The 22,394-nt window shown below is 38.6% G+C and overlaps 1 protein-coding gene across 4 annotated transcripts in view; it reads right to left on the bottom strand.

Annotated features, from left to right (window-relative positions):
- Positions 1 to 266: 266 nt before the first annotated feature.
- The window catches only part of EPHA7 (EPH receptor A7), a gene marked incomplete at both ends in the record, with an annotated part of 167,921 nt that continues 145,793 nt past the window's right edge, over positions 267 to 22,394 (bottom strand). For 2 of the 4 annotated variants that reach the window (XM_082480791.1, XM_082480789.1), the window contains 5 exons: positions 12,567 to 12,681; positions 13,852 to 14,007; positions 15,123 to 15,316; positions 19,913 to 20,062; positions 21,122 to 21,331. In XM_082480791.1, coding sequence (XP_082336917.1) covers positions 12,567 to 12,681; positions 13,852 to 14,007; positions 15,123 to 15,316; positions 19,913 to 20,062; positions 21,122 to 21,331 — 825 coding nt within the window. Of the gene's footprint in view, positions 463 to 12,566; positions 12,682 to 13,851; positions 14,008 to 15,122; positions 15,317 to 19,912; positions 20,063 to 21,121; positions 21,332 to 22,394 lie in introns of those variants that run through there. The other 2 variants (XM_082480788.1, XM_082480790.1) reach the window with 2 other exon arrangements.

Raw genomic sequence — 22,394 nt, 5'->3', positions numbered from 1 at the left:
AGCTTTGCTGGCTCTTCTCTCCCTAGCAGCATCGCCATGTCCTGCTTCGCCATCCTCCTGAAATCATCATGCTCTTCAGATGTGGTCTTTCATTCTTGGCATTAGTCATAATCCTCAGTTTGTCAGGTGTGTGTTCTGGCCTCTCCCATACACCTCTGTTTACTCTTCCTCCTGTTGCCAGTCTGTTCCTCCCTTCTTCTCCATTCCTTTCCATGCTTCTTTTCTACATTTCCATTCTCTAATCCCAACTACAGTCCTTATGCGCTTTAAAAAAATGCCTCATAGCGTTCACTGTGCCTCCAAACCAATCTCATGATCTTATGGTTATAACTCTTGTTTTGCTTCCCCTTTCTGCTTCCTTTGTCTCCTGCCATTATGCCATTTCTATTCAGGCTGTCATCTCTTCTGGAAAGGGATTTTTCTTGTTCTCTGTTTTGCAAAGCACCTGGCATGTTTTTGATTCTGTCAAACAAATAATAACAACAGATATGAAATTGGCAGTGCAGCAGAATCCTGATATCAGGAAGTAATAGAGGCAAATTACACTATCATCGTCATTGCCACGTATACACCACTACTTGACAAAAATTCTCATCGACTAGCTAAAGTAAACATCGATAAACGCAAAGATTCCCAAGCAAACACCTCTAACATAAAGGAAATGTAGTTGTGTTTCACATTGGATCTCAATGAGCCACAGGGTTATACTTGACAACTTCAGTATTTGAAATAAGGGAAATAAATGAATGAGGTGCAGTTTTTCAGGTGGGTATAAAATTAAGGACTGGGAGAAAATGCAGATAACTCTTTAAAACAGAGAAGCGGGAAAAGGGTGGGATGGGTGTGTTCAATTTAAACTCTGCTTAATTAAAAAAGCATACACGTGGTCGTTAGCTTCTAGCATGTTAACTAATAAAGTAGACTCTCCTTTAGCCTAACTGATATTATCAGAAGTTCTCAGTATTGTGAAGAAGCTTATAAAACATTTTAACTGACTTGTCTCAGTCATTACATGATATTAGGCACCCCAAGACAACGTTTATGTTACTTGTGTTGCCAAAAAACTCCCCAAAGCTTAAAAAAGAAAAGAAAAATATGTGGATTTTACTGTACATTTAGTGATAGGTTAGCCATATGAAATCTCCAAAACAATATAGCTTCAGGACTAATGGATGTAGGCCAGAACTGAACAGAAATTATTTTACATATGGTTAGCAATTTCTTAACTAAATTATTTGAAAAATTCCTGGGAGAAAAGCAATTTATTACAGAGGTTGAGACAAGCCAATGCAACACTAATACTGAAGAAAAATAAACCAGCAGAGGAATGTCCCCCTGTCTTACCAACCAATATTCTTAAAGTTGATTCCAAAGTAGTATCTGTCATTTCAGCACATGGATTAGATTATTTAACAGTGTGAATCAAAGGGAAGATACTCATTCAAGAGAAGAGCATTATTAATACCTTGCAGCATGCCATACATCTCTGTCACCAAATTGGACAAAATAGGAGCAGATGTTTTATGATAAACTGAGAAAAGGATCTGACAATATTAATAGCCATAATATCTGAGGTTCAGCAAAAAAAAAAAAAAACCAACCAAACCCTTAAGAGTTAGAGGAAGCAATCTGATGGAGGGACAGAATGTTTTTTTCTGCCTCTCATGTAGCATCCTAGGGACTAATTTTACCTGAAGGGAAGATATCAACTAAGCTAAATCTCACTTCTACCAGGTTTTTTTGCACCTGCCCTTTGAAACCCTAGTAATTCAAGGAATGCGTGAGAAAAGAATGCAGCAAAAAAAGAACTCTGAGGAGAAATCCTTTCCAAAAGGAAGACTTTTTTGACTCCAATAGTTTGTTTTTACTATTTTGAAGGCAAGTAAATCTTTGCATTAGTAAAAATGATTGACATGAGAATTTATTAAAAGCTAAAGGCAAACGGTAGTCGCAAATAGCACTTAGGTATTTAAAACCTCAGGTTACATTTATATTGGCCATGCCTCTACTGATATTTTTTGGTCAGCACCTGGATGAAGGTCTCCAGATCAAGAGATTCAGGAGACAGTGTACGTATACCCTGGACTGTGGCATGGTTTTACTCTGGGCTGCACCTGGTTCTCATTGCCAGTTACTGGGTTCACCAGAGCAGAGAGCAAGTGCAGGCTAACAAGTATGAAATATCAACAAATGGGAGATAAGGATCCCTGTGTGACACATGGCGAATCGATTTGGTAATTTCCTTGTCTCTGTATGACCTAGCTATTCATTACCATGATGTTTCATTTCTAGCTGCCCTGCTGTCCATTGAAATTCCAGACCTGAATGAGATATTCGGTCTTCCCGGGAAGAGATAGAAACCTAAAATCATTACGAGAAACTGAAGGCCAGTGAAAGACAGTGGATACGCCAGCTGACAAGCCCTGCTGAGGTGTGGGTAGGGCTTCAGTTCTTGGTTGGGATTATCTGTATGGTTGTATTTAGTACTCGTTTATCCAGTCTCTGATGCATGCCAACACCATACCTGTAGTCATAATGGGACAAAACCAGCACACACACACGAGTTACCACCCACACCCTAACTTTCACAGCAAAGAAACTCAACAAGAACTAGTACTGAGCACACTTAGGAGGGTCCTGGGGACGCTATCATGTATCCCAGAAGTAAATCTGGTCATCTCCTGAGGAAACTATTTTCAGGGATTCACAGCCCCAAACCTTCTCTGACAGTAGATACCTAAATTTATCTTTTCAACAGGAAACACACATAAAAGAATGACCAAAGAGATCTCATACATTTTATCTAGTAGTGAGCAATGGCAAAATGATATGGGAAAGTGTTGTGCCTGCTCTTCTGGGACACGACAGGTCACTCAACCTCTTCCATGAAAAAACTCTGTTTTACTAAGAACAGCAGTCTCCTTGTTTCCAGAGAAGTGGTCTAAAAATGAATTTCAGAGTAAGACGGAGGGGATTGCTGTAAGGGAAGGGGAGAGACTATACAGTGCAGATGGGAATTCCAGAGGTAATTTTGGATTAGTCTTAGCCTAAGAAACCTTTTTCCCAGGCAAGCAGCTACAGCTCAAAGTATTTGGCAAGATATGAACACCTACAGAGTTTCTTCTTTCCCACACAGATGATGAAAGTATTATGTTAGCCGTCTTATACCACCTTCCCACTGCCCAAAGCTGTAGAGTCAGTCTTACTCTTCCTATGGCTTTCTCACCCAAGAGATATGTAAAATTTCTACGTGTTCTCAGAAAAGAAGTAGGGCTTTCATCAAATAGTGAAAAAAGGAGGTGAGCCTTCCTAAAAACAGAGGTAAAAGGATGCCAAATAGGTGTTACGTTTCCATTAGCTATGTAACCTGAACTATGGGTAGCCACAATTCAGCTGTCCATAAGCATAAGTCAGTCTGTTGGGTTGCTCTGGCATTGACACTAGACAAGGAGAGAGAGTAAGTTCAGTAACAACTGGACATCACTTCTGTGAGATATCTCCATACTTTCAGCAAATGGCTTCTACCAATTTACACCATATTCATCTGCTTACTATGCTTACTGACCTTAGCTAACAAGGCCTTCCATTACCAAAAGGCCTTAAATACAAAAACAATAGCAACAACACCATAGAACTTACGGTCTAAGTGCTGCCAAATAAAATCTGTTTTGCAAAAATATGCTGTGATGACTCAATGACAGACATGCAGATGTATAACTCTGTGCTAAGATATGTGGTTTCTCTTTCTCTGGTATCTAAAGTGAAGCACTGTTAATTTAGACCTGAAAATTCAACCTTAAATATCATGCAACCACTTGTAAAAGCGTTATGAAATATATAATATCCATTCCTCTAGGATTTTAAATTTAAATAACTTGACAGCATCTGATGGTTTTGTTTTGTTTTGTTTTGACCAACACTAATGACTTCTGCACTTAGAGTGCGGACCGCTCAGGGAGTAATCTCCTGGACCCATAGTTTGTTGGTCATAGATAGGCACTGCATTTGCTGTTGCTGGGGCACTAAATGTCCCTTCCTCACTGTCATCTTCTACTTACCTCCCAGTGAAGCATGGGTGCTGCTAGGTAGGTATTAACGGCTAACGCCAGCTGGGGAGAAATGAAAGCAGAGCAGAGCACAAACAATAGTTTCCCTCCTCATGTCTGGGGAAACATCCCTCAAAAGCCAGAGATATTGCTGCACAAGGAAACGAACATGGACACCTGTGGGGGGACTTTGGTGTTGTGATACTCAAGTAACTGCCACTAGAAAGACACCGTCTGGGGGACTGGAAAGCACACCCCTATGTTAGTCAAGAAGTTTCATGGGAGAGGCAGCAGCTTATTGAGATTTGCTACAGACAGCAGACAGTTCATCTGGGATGCTTTTGCCAGCAAGTAGGAAACATCAAAGAGAATTTGTCTCTTGCACAAGTTTAGGTAACAGAGGCATTGAGACAATTATTTCTCTTGAAAAGAGCACTACAAAGAAGTGCCTCAAAGCTTTTTTTTTCCTCTTCCCCACTCCCCTTCCTGCCCTTGGCAGTGGATGAACTGGAGTGTGTAGGGAAGTTACATAGTAAGGTGCAGCCTTTCTCCACAATAGCAATCACTCAACCACAGTACTGAGGCTCAGTAAAGTAAAATCCTCATTAGAAATCCCTCTCAGTGCCTCACTGGCCCGGTTTCTTCCTGTAGGCATATTGGCCTGGATTTAAATCTAACCCTGTCTTCCTCTCCAACAGGCCATGAGACTACAAACACTGGCTACTGGGGAAGAAGATGATGCTATTTTGTGTAGAGTAATATAAGGGAAGATTTAAGGGGATACTCAAGTAAAAGAGCCAGGAGATAAACCTGGGATGAAATGGGCTGAGGGCAAGGGCTCTGCACCGCAAAGTTCCTGAAAAAGAAATACGAAGATCGCCCACAGTTACCCACAGTTCCACCACCTCCTCTCAGCCTCCCTTTTCCCACCTAGAGAGTCCCCTCACTCCACCCAATTCCGTTCTCCTCTTCTATTGTCTGGACCCATATTACTCTTCCACTGACCCCACATGGAAGCACCAGTGCTGCCAAGACCAAACTGAACCAATGGTGAAGTCTTGGTTTAATTCTGTTACAGAATTAATTTCTTATTTGTTTATTCTTATGGACGCATAGATTTTACATTTGTGGTCTAGTTTCAATGACAGTGACAGAGGATATCTGCTACCCAGAAAGCTCCATACTTTGGTAAGTAGAGTTTTTCATGGGGTGTGAAAGCTGCAAACACAGACTTCCCATAGACCCACCTCTTTCACTTTCTGAACAACATCCTAACCACCACTTAAAAAGTGTTATTTCTGAGTGGTCTTCAGGAGGTATCTGGATGGTTTTACTAAGTTTATTCCAGGCAAATCACATTTCTCATGCAATTTACTATGTGCAACCTTGGTGGTAGAACACATCTAATTTATGACTATGGCTGAAAAGAGGACTAATCTGAGATTCCTCCACCTTCTTACTCTCAAGCTACACATGCATTCTTGGCATAGGCTGGTTGGTCCCTGAGGAAAGGAAATTAAAACATGTTTTCCAGCAGACATCTTAAAAACGGACATGCAGCCCTTGAGGAAGCCAGTGGAAGCTGGCACAGTAAGACAGGTTGAATGATAGTCAAGAAATTGCCTGAGTAATGTCTCTACAGACGTGAAATGTGAGGGATCAACGTGGATACATTCTATCTATCATTCTTCAGTCTAACCTTTTTTCAAGCCAGATTTGGATGTCCTAGTAAAACTGACGGATGATTTGTCTTCTCAGTGAGACTGCATCTTTGGAGCAGGAAATTTTTTTCTTAATGTAAGAGACAAACTCATGGTTTTCTTGGTAATTCTAAGGAAATAATCAGAAGATAATTTGATAACTTGATAGACCTTGCAGACTCCTCAGCATTCCTTTTTTTTTTTTTTTTTTTTTTTTTTTTCAGAAAAGAGGAAGGCTTCAGTCATGGACTCGGGACTACAATGTCTTTGGTTTATAAATTACTCTAAATACTCAGAATCATGGAACTCCAATAGCAGTAGCACACATAAGTCTTTGGACATAGCTATGGCTTAAGCACTGAGTGTGTTTTTCAGTGTTACCCATATTACGATTGATCAGATGACCTCTAAGTTGCAGTTTTTCATTATTAGTGTTAATAATTATTAGCAGCACAGTTCTACAATTGGTTATTTCGTTCATTTAAATACAGAAGCTTTGATCCATGGATGAATAGATCTTCTGTTCCTGATTTAGCTCTTCTGGCACTAGGCATTATGTCTTGTTTTGTCCAAGATTCATTTGGCTGGCTACACAGGTTTCACATGGCCGTATCGCATCTTTTCCACAGTCTATCAAGACATCAACTATTTCTTGACTTTTGGTTCTTTTTTGGTCACTCTAATTAGACATTAATTTCACCCAATTTATAGAGTATCGGTGCTAAAATCTGCCATCATTACCCTAGAGTTAAAAAAAACTACTCTAAAACCTTCTGAGAGTAAATATCACAAGAGTTCATGTTTTATTTTCAGGCTTTTAATGTAAAATTCTCCTTTCATGTCTCTTTCAAGTCTGCTTGAATGAGCTGTGTATTACCAGTTGCTTTCCCATCTGTCTCAATTTAGTATCTTTGACAAATTCCAATCTGGCCTGAGGAAAAATCAGAGTACTGAAACCACTCCACACTAGATTATTAGGTATATTTTATTAACAGTGTCTCTTTACTTAAACAACAAAAAAAAAAGATACTCCTTAACTCCCCTGCCAGCAATGTCTTGCAGAGCCCTACGATTTAAACTCACACATTCTGAACAGCCTCACACCCCTCTCTTTCCATGCACTCCCACCTTCTGTCCTTTCACTAGGCACAAAAGTGAGGGTTTTCCTCTTTAACCTTGAACCTTTCATAATCTCGCTGGACATAACCTACACGGTCTGAACAGCGTATAAACTCCACACGATTTCTTTCACTTTCAAGCTGCCTGACCCATACCCACCCTGAGAATTTCATGGATATTATCGACACATTGATTTTTTCCCTTATCCTGTCCCAACAGACCTTAGTCTAAATGTGTGTGTTAATTATCCTGACTTAAAAATCTCACAAAATCAAATCCAGAGAGGAAAAAACTCTCACAAACGTAGCTTGTGTTGTGCCACTACTCTTTTGTCAGCATACTGAAGATTTTATGCCTGTGATTTAATCTTTTATATTTTTCAAATTCCTATATGGAATGTGTTAGAAAAATGGTGAGCCCAGTCATATTTTGGGTTTCACAGATCATTTGTTGGATTGGGTTTTCCTTTCTTTGTTCTCGTGGTTTATTTTACCCAAACTTTTGTGTTCCTTCCCCTGTCACCCATCCCTCCCCAATCCTTTCTGCAGGAAATTTAATTACAAGACTGCCTATTCCCAAGTAAATAGAAGGCTGCACTATGCAAACAATAAAGATCTCTGTTTAAAAGTAATTGTTGGCTACATTTGACAACCCTTAAGGGAATAGGAGAGAAAATGCAGGCTGCTGCCCAGAATTTCTTGTTTTACTAGAAATTAGTTTGAGGATAAGACTTTTGAGCAGCCTTGCGAATCCCAAATCTACCATCTGCACGTCCATTCTAAGTTAGTGGGGGAAAAAATTTGCCTGTTTTACGTGTCAGTTAATTCATCAGAAGTACAATCCTAACAGGTCCCAAACATGCAGAAACCCTGCTGTGTTAGTTACTCATAGCACCAACTGCCTGAGTAAGGGTGGTAAGGCACTGGTACGGGTTGCCCAGAGAAGTTGTTGTGGCCCCATCCCTGGAGGTGTTCAAGGCCAGGCTGGACGTGGCCTTGGGCAACCTGGTCTAGTGGGAGGTGTCCCTGCCTATGGCAGGGGGCTTGGAACTCGATGATCTTTAAGGTCCTTTCCAACCTAAACCATTCTATCATTCTATGGTTCTATGAATACCCCTGCAGCACCTGCTGCCAGTATTACTGCCAGGCAAGAATATTGTACTGTACTTTTCCTAAAATGGGCTTGTCATCCTGTCTGGGAACTGTTCTCTTCCACAAGCACCCCGAATGTCACTTGCTTAAAATAAAACAAACAAACAAACCAACAAACAAAAACCATCAAAACCCCAAATGCATATGATAAGCATATCAGTTTCTATCTGCATGCAGAGAAGTAATGCATTAAGGATGTGTTAGCTCTAATGTGTCACATATATATATTTTTAAAAGGTGAAATGACCCTTTTTTGGCTGAATTGGCCTTCACTCCTCGCACACAGGCAGTGGACTGCTTCATGCCATTACTGGGCAACAGAATGCTGGCTGAACCCACCCTTGTGGCAGGGTGTCTCAGCATCACTTGGTATTTTGGCTGTAGAGACATGATCACCATCTCAGTAATAACCCGAAAGTCGCGGAATTTAAATCATTCTCAAAATTGTTATATATGAATTATTTAGAAAGTTAAGGACAAATTATTATTATTTTATTTCATCTACTAACCAATAAATGTAAAAAAATACCAACAACAAAACAAAAATAAACCCCTTCATCCCCCACATTAAAGCAATAGTTTTTATAACATTCAAAACAGTGGAAACTATTTACCGTATATTACTATTAGTGGAGAAAAGCAAATTTAATTTAAAATCATTTTTTTGTCAAACTCCCTCAGTGGATGCCAGATAACTCCAGCTTAAACAAATAAAAAAACCCTCATTTTAAATGGAGAATAATACAGACAGAGCTCAATTATTGAGATATTAAGGGCAACATTCAATTTGAGATACATTTAAGCATCTTTGCCTCCTGGAGATTTTTACATGACAAGGCTTTAGATAAACACGGTTTTGCAAACAGCAACTATCATATCTGATCACATAACCTCTGGACTGAAGCAGTATGTCAGCAAATATTTCTGATTATTTAAAATATTAAATAACTGTAATTTACTAGGCAGGTCTTCCTCAGAACAATCACAAATCTTTTCAAGAATTGATACTCATATACAAAAAGCATTTAGATGATCTGTTACAAATCTCCAAATTAAAAAAAAAAAAAAAAAATCACCTCTCTGTAATAAAGCCCAGTTTAAATACATTCTGGGGCATACTAATAGAGGAGGAGCTGCCTTTCTACGACACTCAGCTTGCGGGGGAAACAGTAGCAGCCAAGGAAATACAAGGTAGGAATCATCTCACCTAAGTTTAACTATCTAGACATTAGACGCCTAATTTAAGCTAATCATCTGGGTTCCCTCTACAGGTAATGGAGATAAGCATTCCCAGAGGGAGAGTCATCCTGCTTGTCTTAGGCATCTCTCTTTTAGATGCTTTTAGATGGATAAAGTCAAGAAAGATCAGCCTCACTGACAGCCTGATAATCTGTCTTCTTTAGCAGTGCACAATTTCCAAAATCAATGAAATTAAGGTAGAACTGAGATAATTTCTTTGTTTCATCATTTAGCTTTTAATTCTCCCTCCGACCCCACTTTTTCTTCAGTTCCTCCCGTGAACCTCAATTTTCTCTGCCATTTTATTCTTCTTACACTGGACTATGTTTTCCTGGAACCTGGGGAACTGCAGCCAATGTCAATATGTTGCTGCTCTACCAGTTACAAACCCATTTACGTGCATGTGCTCTAAATTGCAGTAACGTTCTCAACAGATAGATACGATAGGAGTATTGACAGCGATTGTGCTTTCTGGGTCTACTCTACCACTTTCAGATGTGTAAAAATCTGTGGCAACATTAAGGCAGTCAAGGTATATAAACGAATGCTAAAATATATTTACTATTCAAAGAAGATGGCTTAAATCAAACAAGGAAAAATAAGGAAGAAATACCATTAGGGCCCTCACTTTTACATGTGTGAGCCCAGGTCACCACACATGCTTCGAGGCCTCCGTGCTTCAGAATATCGAACAAATCCTAAAGGTGAAGCCTGGCCTCAACTCTCTCGCATTTAGGGTTTGTGGGGTCTCAGCAATACCAGCATTGCTGCATCGCACCTTTAATCACCGAGCCCTTAGAAACAATAGCTGAGATTTATAAGGAAGCAGGTGTCTGAACTTAGACTCCTAAATTCGTAGCTGGGTGCCTAAAGCAGCAGCAAAACTGACAAGCACCCTGTGCAGTTGCCCACAGATGCTACCCCAGTAGTGAGGCACTTAGCATTTATTATAACACAAAATGGATGTTTATTAATTAAGAGTGTTCCAATGGCTACTCGAAGTGCCTTGGCCGAGTGCTTGCGTGCACTAATTTCAATATTGGGCATGCAGTCTACTCTGCATCTTATGTCTACAGCATTTCTAGAAAATTAATTTTAATAGTTAAAAACCCATCTTGAGCTGCATACATGAAAATAACTCCATTTCTACTGAATGACAATATCTAATACGAAATAAGAATATTCACCTTTTTTTCTTACTCTGCCCAAATCCAGGCAATAAATTAGGCTTCTCAGCATGACTGTAAAGTGCTGTGAATTGTATAAACAATCATATATGGACACTGAAAAATAACCCTTATGCACATTGCATTATAGTTCCAAAAATATATTTACAGTCTATTACAAAGATTACAAATGGAAGTGTCTATGTAACGGGATTATGCTAGTTAAAAGCTTTTTACAGATTTTCTTCAACAAAGGCAGGGGGGACAAAAAATTAGTATAACCAAACTGATTTTTCTAATGAAACAAATAAATAAAATGACAAATATAACACTGTACAGTGATCTAAAAAGGGGGAGAAAAAAAGGAGGGGGAAAATGATGCATTTAAGTTTTTGATAACTATCTTTGGTCCTAAATGTGGGAAAACACATTATGTAGCACTGAATATACATGTTTGTTTGTGATGCTCTGCAAGTAAAATAGAAAAATATAGTGCATTTTCAATGTATTCAGAGCTCACTACACATAAATGTGTGTACAAAACAAGACAGTATAAATAAAATTTACAAGTTTTACAAAGGAACATTTACAGGGTTTTTCTTTTGTTTTTATTTTTTTTGTGTGGATGCCCACATTATCAAACAAGACCAATTTATGACTGATCCCTGGGATCTTTCTCTATCAAAATCAATAGAAGCAGCCCAATTCTCTTTGGAAGTACAGCATTTCATTGCTGGGGTAGTTCACAATTTTCAGATTTTTTTTAAAGCATTTCTCTCTGGTTCATATACATTCCTGCAATATCTGTAAAGACACCGTTCATTATTGCTTATGGTAGTTAAATATTTTAATCAAACAAAATTCATATATAAGTAAATGGCGTAAGAAGATATTCCGTTGAGCAACTACTCTTGCATCTGTGTTCCCGATGAATGACTGTTGTGTCTGTGTGAGCACGCACACACATGTTTGTTCAGAGCAGCAAAAGCTTGTAAAACTTGAAAATTTTGAACTGCCCCTTGCCTCATGCTCTACAGTTCTCTTATAAAATCTATGTCTTTATTCTGACAGCTGGACTGCATACAACTTAAACTCATATAAAAGATACGCCAGCTATTTCTCTCAGATTTGCTAATGCAGAGTATTGAAAAAAATGTGATGTGCTCAGATTAAATGGTTTAGGTAACACTGGAGAACTGCACCCATGTCCTGAGACACTCCTACAATCACTCGTCCATTCAATGCAGTGTCTCAGCAGGTTTACAGTTGTAGATCTGCATCTCAGAATATATCTCACTTTAACTCTAGTCCATTAAAATCATCTTGCAAACAATTTGCTAAAAGTGCCTAGAACTACTTCGGGGTCATTATTGCTTTTCTTTTCTTTTTTTTTTTTTTTCTCTTTTATTTTCTTTTAAAAGATAGTATATGTGTAACCTTAAAAAATTCTTTAAAAAATATCAGAGCTCTTGGCAACTTGCATTTTCCTGACTCCCTGCCAATTAGCTAGCCATGTCAATACGGTGCTGATTTAACAAAATTAAATGGCACAAAAGGATACCAAAGTTCGGACAGATATACATTGCTTGGTCATGCTTCTTAAATCTCTAGGAATTCAAATAATCCTTCAGAGGTACCCAGTGTAGTAATGTGTCATAGAATTAGCACTAAAAAGGTCCAAAGATATAAACATCATACTAAAAGAAAGTCTTTATGAAGAATAAACACAAATGATTAAAAAAAGATTCAGAAATCACAGATTTAAGGAAAATATTTTGTTGAATTCAACAATAATATCATGATTTTATCTGACAAATATATTCTTTTTTAAATTTTTATGTACATTTAAAAAGTCTATTAGATAAAAAGGAGGTTAGAGAGCTCAAGGTGTTTGTATGTTTATTCAGGTAGTACTTTGTTTATTGTCACTGCTGTTTTCCTTGCCACCACTGGTGGATCCTAATTCCCTTTTCATAAATTCTGGTGGCACTTAGGAGTTCAAGTCTGTAGGTGCTTCTTGTAGCTCTTCTATTCACTGCAGGAAGGACCCAGGAAATCAAGTGTCTTCTAGCAGCACTTCATATATACTGAAGGCCAGTGCTGTTCTCTCAGTCTGTCACCTCCCTCATAAGGGAGAAATGTCTATCACACTTGGATGCCAGTGCCGTGTAAATGTAGCATTTGTGCTCTCATAGTCTGAATGCTGCTCATGATTTTCTTTTGATGACCAACCAACGTGATCCCTAAACTCATCACATCCCTGGGGAAGATAAATGCGTACATTGTTAATTTTTCAACTTAGACTGCTATTGTATGGTATTCAACTGTGAGTCAAAGCTACGTAGTGGTCTGGGCTACAGGTTTCTAACACTGAAGCTACACTGGAACCTCAGCTCAGTACTGTGAAGTTCATATAGGTGCTGTTCAACTTCTCAGCAAGGAGTGCAATTACTTGGCAAGTGTCACGTAATTACACTGCACGTGTCTCCACATCTGAGAATGAGGCCAGTATGTTTTGCACTACGATAATCTTTTATCGTGGCTTTTAAGAATATCCCCCAAAAGACACGCTTCTCTTGTAAAATACTTTGGGTGGCTCTCAGGACAAATTTATATATAAATACAAGATTTTGGGGGTCACATTCTGCTTCCTGAAGAGATGCCTAGAGAAACCCTTTGCGTGTTGACCCATACCCATCATCCAAATGAAAGAGGAGCAGCTGTTTCAATTCCACTCTAGTGCTACTGACCTAGCAGAAGCTTGTGGGCTCTGTTGACAGACCCCAAGCTACAGGCTGAGACTCGTAGTAGTGATACCAGGCAGATAAGAGTAGGGTTGCAAATTTGACAGTATTGCTTAGAAAAACACTGCTCTCTGTAAGAGGAATTACATGTGTTTGGCAACCATCAGGACGAGAACGTTGTTTGCAGGGTACCAAGAAGACCTGTTTAAGATGGCAGTACCAACACAGGCCATGCTTGCCTTCAGAAAATTGTTTTGCTTCTATAGACTTTTATCCTGATGCAAAGTCATTTCTTGCAGGACACAGACAGCCCTCAGCCAATTCGAAGAAAATTCCATATCTTCCTAGTGCACGCCTGGAAAAAGGTACCAATTCGGTAGTGGAGGTAAAGTGGTTGTTTTCCTATGCATATTTTGAAACGGGCCACATTCTCCCTCAAATTCTAGCCCTTTGGTGTTATTTCAATTGGTCTCAAAAGCAGGGAAAAAAGTGATGCCACACATAGGTAGCAGGGTATTTGCCTTTTCATGGGATGCTGTAGTACAACGTCATCAGTTGCTAAACCTTCTGGCTTAACCCCAAGTACCATGTTTGTACTTAGAGTAAAGTTTTGGAATTTAACATTGTATATTCTTTTACCTAGAAATTCCCTAAATGCAAGTTAAACATGCCCAGTACTAACTTACTCAATAGTCATCCTGGCAACTGATTCAAGAGAGTTGTAGCCTGCTGCTGTGAAATTATCCTTATATCTTTCCATCTTAATAGCTTGTAACCATTCGCCTACGGAGCAGAAAGTGGTAAAATCGGGAGTGTTCTGGTCCAGAAGAGGGCTAATTGGTCTACGGAGAAGGAAAAAGGAAAGTAAGTTGTTTCCAAAGAGAGTAAAACATCAGGGAGTATTTAGCAAGGTGAGAGTCAAATAAGTTTGGGGTATTAAAAATGTCAAGAGTAGAAAGTAACAGGCCTTTATATACAGTTTAGATTATCCAGTGAATAGCTCTTGACTGCTCGGTAGCTCACAATATGTATTTCCTAAGCTTATTCACATAAAAGATGAAAGGTCAGTGTGAGCGAAATCAGCCTAATGGACTATTGTTACCAACAGAAAATCAACCTTATTACCTAACGTGACAGCATCTGCAACTAAAGGCGCTAAGTAAAATAAAGATGCTATTCTTTTAAGCATCTTAGAAATTATAGTAGTAGCTATTCCCATTATTCAATCAGATGGGACAAAACAAAGACAAGGAAGCGCAGAGACACAAAGTAAGTTGCTTAAGGTCACACAGCAAATCAGTCAGTAGAAGAACCAGGAGCAGAACACAGGCCAGTTGATTCCCTAGTGCGGTAATCTAGCTAGAGGATCAAAAGATTACCACAATTAAATAATTCACCTGAAATTTATGAAGAAGCCGTTAGAAGCTACACCATGAAACACAATGAGATGCAATCATTGAAAAGAGTTAAAGCCAGAAAAATGAAAGATAAAAAACTAGAGTGTAGCAATGTCAAAGTACATTGGCCAAGCATGAGTATTATTAATTACTATTTCTACCATAGCAGTTCATAGGGCAAGGGATCTATCATACAAAACTACAGTAGATGATGGTCCTTGCCCTCCAGGCTTCATAATTTTAAGAAACAAGGGAAACAAAGACTGCTAGTGATGGGAGTGTGGAAAGAGTGACGAGCAGGCAGTAGTTTACTGAGAAGTGTGTTAGTTCCATGACATTTACTTTCTTTATTTTGGTTATTTTTTAAGAAAGTCTTTTTCAGCTTTGTTCAGCATGGTAAAAAAGAAGGGCAAATGAGGGAAGGGAAGAACAGGGAACAGGAGGAAGGAGGAACTGAGAGACACATGGAGGAAGTGTGAACTGCAACCAGCCACCAAGCAGAACACCCAGGACCCAGCCACGCGCACCATTATACGAACGCACACTAAAGCTTTTCTTACCTGCTACAGGTTCCCAGTGGGGTTTTCAAGCTGTTTGGGTTTCTGATCATTTTGTCCAGAATACCAACTATCTGCTCAAACTTTGGCCTTTCACCACGTTCCTTCTGCCAACAATCTAACATCAGCTGGTGCAGTCCTGCCGGGCAATCCATGGGTGCTGGCAAACGATAGCCTTCTTCGATTGCTTTTATAACCTAGTAGCCAACATAGTTAATAATTTTTCATCAAGGAATATTTAAGAAATATATATTGCTACCCAGTTCAAGATATAAAAGAAGAAAAAAGAAATCAATAAACTAAAATTTGCCATCAGTGTTGCAAAAATATGAGTCTGTTGTTTTGACACTAGCCTTCATGTTTTCAAATAATTTCCCCAACTATATCTTTGGGCTTATTAAGGATATTGTTCTATATGCGCAGAACATAGCTATATTACCTAGTCAAGTGAGCAGCAGGGAACAACAATTAAATTCACTAGGGGAGCAACAGATAGATTGATAAATGGAGTTATTTCAGAAAGCATTATTGCTTGCCCCAAGGCTTTTATGAAAGAGTGTGTGGTAGAAGCAACTGACTTGTAAATGGATAGGGATCTGTGCATGCACATGAAAATAAAAAAAGCCTGAAGAGATTATAAAAGGATCCAAGAAAAATGTTTAGCAGAGAGAAATTGTTCGGGAAAAAAAGTCGTATTCTATGTCTAGCCATGTTACATTAATGATAAAGTAGCAGAAATGTGCCACATGAGAGAGGAAGACCTGGATGAATGGTATTTTAATGTATCTCCTAAACAGAAACTTAGATTTAATAAGAGGTGCTGCTAGATGATGATATGATCAAAGGAGAGCATAAATGTCTGAACCAAGAATTACACCCACCCGTTGACTTCCTTAGCCAAGTCCATTTGGATTTAAGGAAAAAATAAAAATGGGTAAAGTGAAATCATAGGAAACTGCTGTAAACCTTGAGGGCAGGATAAAAAAGCACATCAGGAAGCAAGGCAGATAAGAAAGGCTTGTGAAAAAGGGCTAACACACTGTTCATGGGGGATTTCAAGTATACTGACATTGACTGACATAACAGTATTAGAATTGCTAAGGAAGGGTGCTTGTTCCTGAAGGGTAGTGCACAGGACTGTCTTCTCCCCCTGTTTGTACAGACAGCAAGATCAGAAGCTGTTCTGGATGTAGCCCTAGGAAGTAGATCTGGCATGATAAATAAAGTTGGTGAATATCCAGGGTTTAGTGAAAATAATAACCTCGGATAAAAAATATTCCGTGGGTTGTGTGAGAAAATGTAAAAGCAGTGGGTTGTAAAGTAGACAGAACTGCAAAGAATACAAAATGACCTTCAAAAAGCTGGCAGAAATCCATGATTGTATCGAAACCTTTTGCAGAAAAGAAGTTTTGTGAAAAGAGGCGGCGTAGCCCAGTGGTAGGGCACTCACTGCAGGTTTGTGTCACAGAATGTCCTTCCGACCTCAGGGAAGTTGCCTCATCTCCCTGGGTCTCAGTTTTCTATCTGAACATTTGGAGTGACAGTACTGTCCTACAACTCAAAAATGACTGACAAATATTCAAGTCCTGCAGTAAAATCCACACCTTGAAGAATGACTGCAGTGACCTTTAAGAGACAGTGAAATTATCTGTCAGACTGGGTGGGGAGAGAGGGTTTCTGCAGAAGAACAGGGAAATTGGAAGAACGGTACTATATAGGAAAGAAAACTTTAACAGTAAAATGTAAGATCTTTTAGAGCAGTATTAAGAGGAAAAAGAAAAGAACAGCTCCTTACGCTTAGAAGTAACAGCGGAATTAAATTGAAAAATAAGCTACAGTGTGTATAGGACAAGTGGTGTGCTATGAAAAGTAATGTAGAAATTTCTGACTTCCTAAAAGGTAAAAGATATTAAACCCTTTGTGCATACTATGTATGATTTACTACAAACGGAGCAGTCGGTTAAGAGGTCAGAATGCAGAGACAACCAATGAGGAATGAAGAAGCAGATAACATCAACAGCAACACACCCACCAAATATCTAAGACCCTTAGAACTGGCAAACCATCGAGATAAGACTATATCCAAGAGTGTAAGGGATAGTGAAAACATGAATGAAAGAGGATCATGAACAGGACTTTTCCACGTTCACTATGATCTGCAGAGAAACTGGAAAAGAGGAGGGAATCAAGATGATGATATTGTTTTTAAAAGGCTATTGGGAATACTGTAGAATCATCTTCTTTGATGTGTGTCCTGAATAAGAAGGATGAAACTGGGAAATATAAAATAATGAGTTAGCTAGAGATGGATGAAATTGCTGGGAATATCACAAATATTGAAAAAAAAATTGAAAATATTGACAAATAAATTTTCTTTTTTTTTTTTTAAGTTTATACAAAATTCAGGTTGAAGGCTACTACAAGTGTCTACTCTGCTAAGAAAGGTGGGGATAGGCTTCCAAAAATCGGTACTTGGAGATAATGAAATAGATGCAGGAAATTATTATATTTTTTAGGAAGCAAGTCTACAAAGAGAACACAGCTGGAGTTCTTACTAATAGAATTGATTTATATTATCTAAACTTCCCACAATTTGTTTTTCAAATTCTGCTTTTGCTGCAAAAAAAAGAAAGGGGAAATACTGTTAAGAGTCAAGTATGCTTTTATCATAATCAGGCTATCTGAGGATGTAGATTAGAAGAGGACCAGGTCTGTTCACTGTATATGCTGGTTGCCAACAAAGAAGTACTAAATATGTGTAACTGGACAATGTAATGTTATCATTCTGCTTCTGGGTATACAATAATAATAATACAAATTAGTAATCATACTAATGGTAATAAATCCAGGAATACAGCAAAGAAAAAAATACCTAAGCCTAAACTCTTGCCCTTTTCTGAAGAACTAATCTGCACTAGGGTCAGTAGTGGAATGAGAGCAAGAATTAGCAAACACCAGCAGTCTCATAGGGGAACAGGGTAAAGTGCAGTGGTTTGAGGGCTACTGTTACCAGTACGGATTAAGCTGAGGGGAGCCCACTGCTCAGAGAAGGGGGGGGGGGGGGGGACGACGACACACACTCTGTATCATCTGTGCTGAGCCCTCTGTGGGGAACTTGTAGGACGAGTGTTCTTCCGGTGCACCCTAGCTGCAGGTCGCTGCTAAAAGGAGGATGTTCGCTTAAAAAGAGATTGCAACACAAATTTGTATCCTTCATTGATCTAAAACAATGACTTAAAGGAAGAGGGGCAGAATTAAAGAAACGCCATCTAAAGGTCCAAAGTCAGGGAGGCATATTTTTAGGAGATCTGATCTAGTCTATGACTACACCCACATCTGCTTTTAGGCAAAATGATATGCTTAAGATATATAAACTGCCTGAGTGTAAATGCAAAATTAGAAGAGACACATTTAGCCTTTTTTATTCCAGTTAAATACTCCCATCGGTAACTGTGAATAAATAACTAATCCTAAGATGATTCTAAATTTTTGCTTCATAGCTTTATGTATGGGATGGGTAGGATGTGTATACGTTTTGCGAGGTATGTTTGAGGACACGCTTGAAGATCATAGCATAGTAGAATATTTGAAATTATTTTACCAAGCAATTGATGCATCTTTTAACTATGTGCTATTGAAGATTATTATGTAAGATGCTAAAAAGAGATGAAACTGCTAGAAGTGGTAATTAGCTGTTTTATGAAAAAGGTTCATTCATGTCTTTTGTTTGCAGTTTTTGATAGAGGGAATACTTTTCAAAATCCAATAAGAAGCATGAAGATACCACAATTTCTCCCCTATTTAAAAGTTTTTCCTTATTGTTCCCTGAAAGATAGGTAAGGTTTGCCTTTGAGGCATCTTATATTCCTGTCAGACTACTTTTATGTTTGAATTTAGTACAGAAGGAAGGTGTCAAAAGAAATGAAACTCTACTGGGTGTCTAGGGAATGTAAATATTTCTCTTTCTCTGCCCCAAGGACTTGTTTTCCCATATTTTGACAGTCCATGAAATCTTTGACACTGAGACCTGTCAAATATTAACAACTTTGCACTGTGCCAAACTGACTCATCATTTACACTTTTATCTTTTTTTTTCCAACTTTGATGTCGATCATTCAATCAAAAAATAAAATAATAATAAAAAAAAACACTCGAGTCCCCGACCTGAAGGACTTTAAATGAGACTCTTTCTGACATCTTTCTCACCTGCATGGCTTTTTCCTTTGTACTTTCTATACTGATAGATACTTTTGTCAGAAATCAAGATTAACGCCCATCTGTTCTATTACTGCTGACCTGTTGCTCTGGGTCATATTTTATGCAAACAAGGGTATTGTTAAATCAGCATAATTAACTTGAAAAAGCCAAAGTAGGTCATTAACTGCCACTCAGATTTTTAACAATTTTTTTCAACTGATTAATCATTGCTCTGAGGTCAGAAACCTCAGAATTATTTTTTATTGGAAAAAATTAATTCCTTCTATGCTTAAGTGTCATAAAGTGAAGAGTACGTATTACTATATTTGATGTTCCAATTTTACTTGATAGTCGGGACAGAAACCTACCACATCCACCTGGCAGGAGAACAATTTAGAGATTGACGTAAAAAGTGAATGCTCTGTAACTTTTTGCTTTTGTGAGAACCCTATAGTATTTTGATAAATATTATTTCTAAACCAACATTTTATGCATGTATTGTGAAACACAAATGTATGTGTTTACAATATGTAATTTTTGTTTTTCTGACACACACACACACACACACACTCACGAACAGACAAAGTATAACCTACATCTTGGTTTGACATGTCCCAGTAAGGCCGTTCTCCATAAGACATTACTTCCCACATAACAATTCCATAACTCCACACATCACTGGCTGATGTAAATTTGCGGTACTGGATGGCCTCTGGAGCTGTCCATCTCACTGGAATTTTTCCACCCTATAAAAAAAAAAAAAAAAAAGTTTTCTTTTTTCTCCACAAAATTGCCATATAATCTTCCATAGAGTGCATTTATAATTACTTCCATCAATATCAAAAGCAGCACTAAAATCATCCACTATAGTTGACCAACTGCAGAATTTTCAAAGGAGTCTAAGGAAGTTTAGGCTCTTAAAACACTTGGACCATAGAAACTTAGACACCTGTCTAAGCTAAGTTGGATGCATTTCTCTGGAAGTGCTTATCCCTCCATTGATTTTAAGGGGCTGCTTAGATGTCTGATTTACACTAGTCATTTAACTCCTGGCTGGCTGAAGCTAGGTGAGGGGAATCTCATCCTGTGCATATAAATCCCACTGAATTGTCATACGGCTCCTCTGAAATCTCGGTCTGACATTTTTAAACCAGGATCCCACTTAGAGCCCAGCAGCAGGAGTGACAGCTGTGAAGCCGGTGTGGTTTCCTGGATCTCTGTGCCTGTTGGAGCAGATTCCAGGGGCCCCTCCTTCCCTCAGCATGAGAAAATAGGTACAGCAAGGCCCCATGGGTGGGAGAGGGGAGCTGCCTCAACACAAGAATAAAGAGCATAGTGTGCCCGATGAATGCCTATTTAAGAAAAGCGTCCCACCCAAAAGCAAGGGAAAATACAGGAGTTGAGCTTTGTCACAGTTTAGCCTCAAGCTAGTCAACTTTTTCATGAGATAAAATCTAGTCTGAAAAATAGTAATAGCCTACAAATATTTTAATTGACTCATAGTAAATGAGATGATTAAAATTTTTATGGGTAAAACTCCCATATTTGTTCAAACAGAAAATCATGAGGAAGGGAATAATGAAAATACTATACAAAACTTTTAGAACTTTACCAAATAAAAATGCATGTTCTTACAAAAATATCAATCCCTAATTAGAGCCAGATTTCTGCAGAGATTGTTTTCCTTTTGACTGGTTAACATTTCTCAAGCAATTAATGTATTTCTCTGATCTGTACTCTCTAGAAGATATGCTTCTTCTTAATAGCCACATCTCAAAACTACTAAACGCATCGATTTCTCTTACGGTAGTAGTGTAGACAGCCTCTGGATCATCTTCTATAACTCTGGAAAGGCCAAAGTCTGAGACTTTACAAACAAGGTTGCTGTTGACAAGAATATTACGTGCTGCAAGATCCCTGTGTACATATCCCATGTCGGCCAAATATCTCATTCCAGCAGCAATTCCTCTCAACATTCCCACTAGCTGAATCACTGTAAATTGCCCATCATGTTTCTGGAGGGAAGAAAGGAGCAGCAATTCTTGTTAGTATAGCTGAGAAGAGAAATAAGAATTAGTTTTACAACTTTAGCTTTCTACTTTTTTACTACTTCTGTGGCAATTCATCCTGGGGCAAAGAAACTCACTTCAAACAAAAGTCTTATTTTCTTCAGAGATAAAGCAGTACATCCAGTTTAGAAATGTGTGAGTAGTTAAGGTACTAGAAGTAACAAAACTTATTAATCACTATAAATTTCTGGCTAAGTCATGGCAAGTCTCTTCTAAGAGAGACTACCTGATGCACAGCTCTTGATCTCTCAGCCTAATTATTTGTATCAAGAAAATAAGAACTATCTCCTTTTGGGACCCTAGCTACTGATAATTTTCTTCATAGCTTGGAGTTTATCAAACAAATATAATCTTTCTGTTCTCTATAGAGTGCTTATACATCATCTCACTCTGTCTTGAGCACTTGGTAAAGAGTCAGAGCAGGCCAGTTCAGAACATGTACTCAAAAAATGCTAAATTGTTGTGAACTTGCATTTCTTCTTCCTTATAGCAGCCTTCCAGTACCAAAAGGGGCCTACAGGAAAGATGGGGAGGGACTCTTTATCGGGGAGTGTAGTGATAGGATGAGGGGTAACAGTTTTAAATTGAAAGAGGGTAGATTTAGATTAGATATTAGGAAGAAATTCTTTACTGTGAGGGCAGTGAGACATGTTGCCCAGAGAAGCTGTAGATGTGCCATCCCTGGAGGTGTTCAAGGCCAGGCTGGATGGGGCTTTGAGCAACCTGGTCTAGTGGTGGGTGCCCTTGCCCATGGAAGGGGGGTGGGAAGACAATGATTTTTAAGGTCTCTTCCAACTCAAACAATTCCATGACTCTACGGTTCTATGATTTGTCCTCTTAAACACAACCATAGTTCATTTAGGGATTCTTGTATGCTGATTTCCACCATGCTGACACAATAAAATTCTGCTCCCATAAGGCATAAGATCAGGCTTCAGCTATCAGTGTTTTTAACTTCAGCTGGTGGCAATAATAAAATCCACCATATTCATGCCACATTAAATCACTT

Source organism: Vanellus vanellus, assembly GCF_965231255.1.
Source record: "Vanellus vanellus genome assembly, chromosome: 3".
Taxonomy (NCBI): Eukaryota; Metazoa; Chordata; class Aves; order Charadriiformes; family Charadriidae; genus Vanellus; species Vanellus vanellus.
This window is presented reverse-complemented; position numbering and strand designations above follow the sequence as displayed.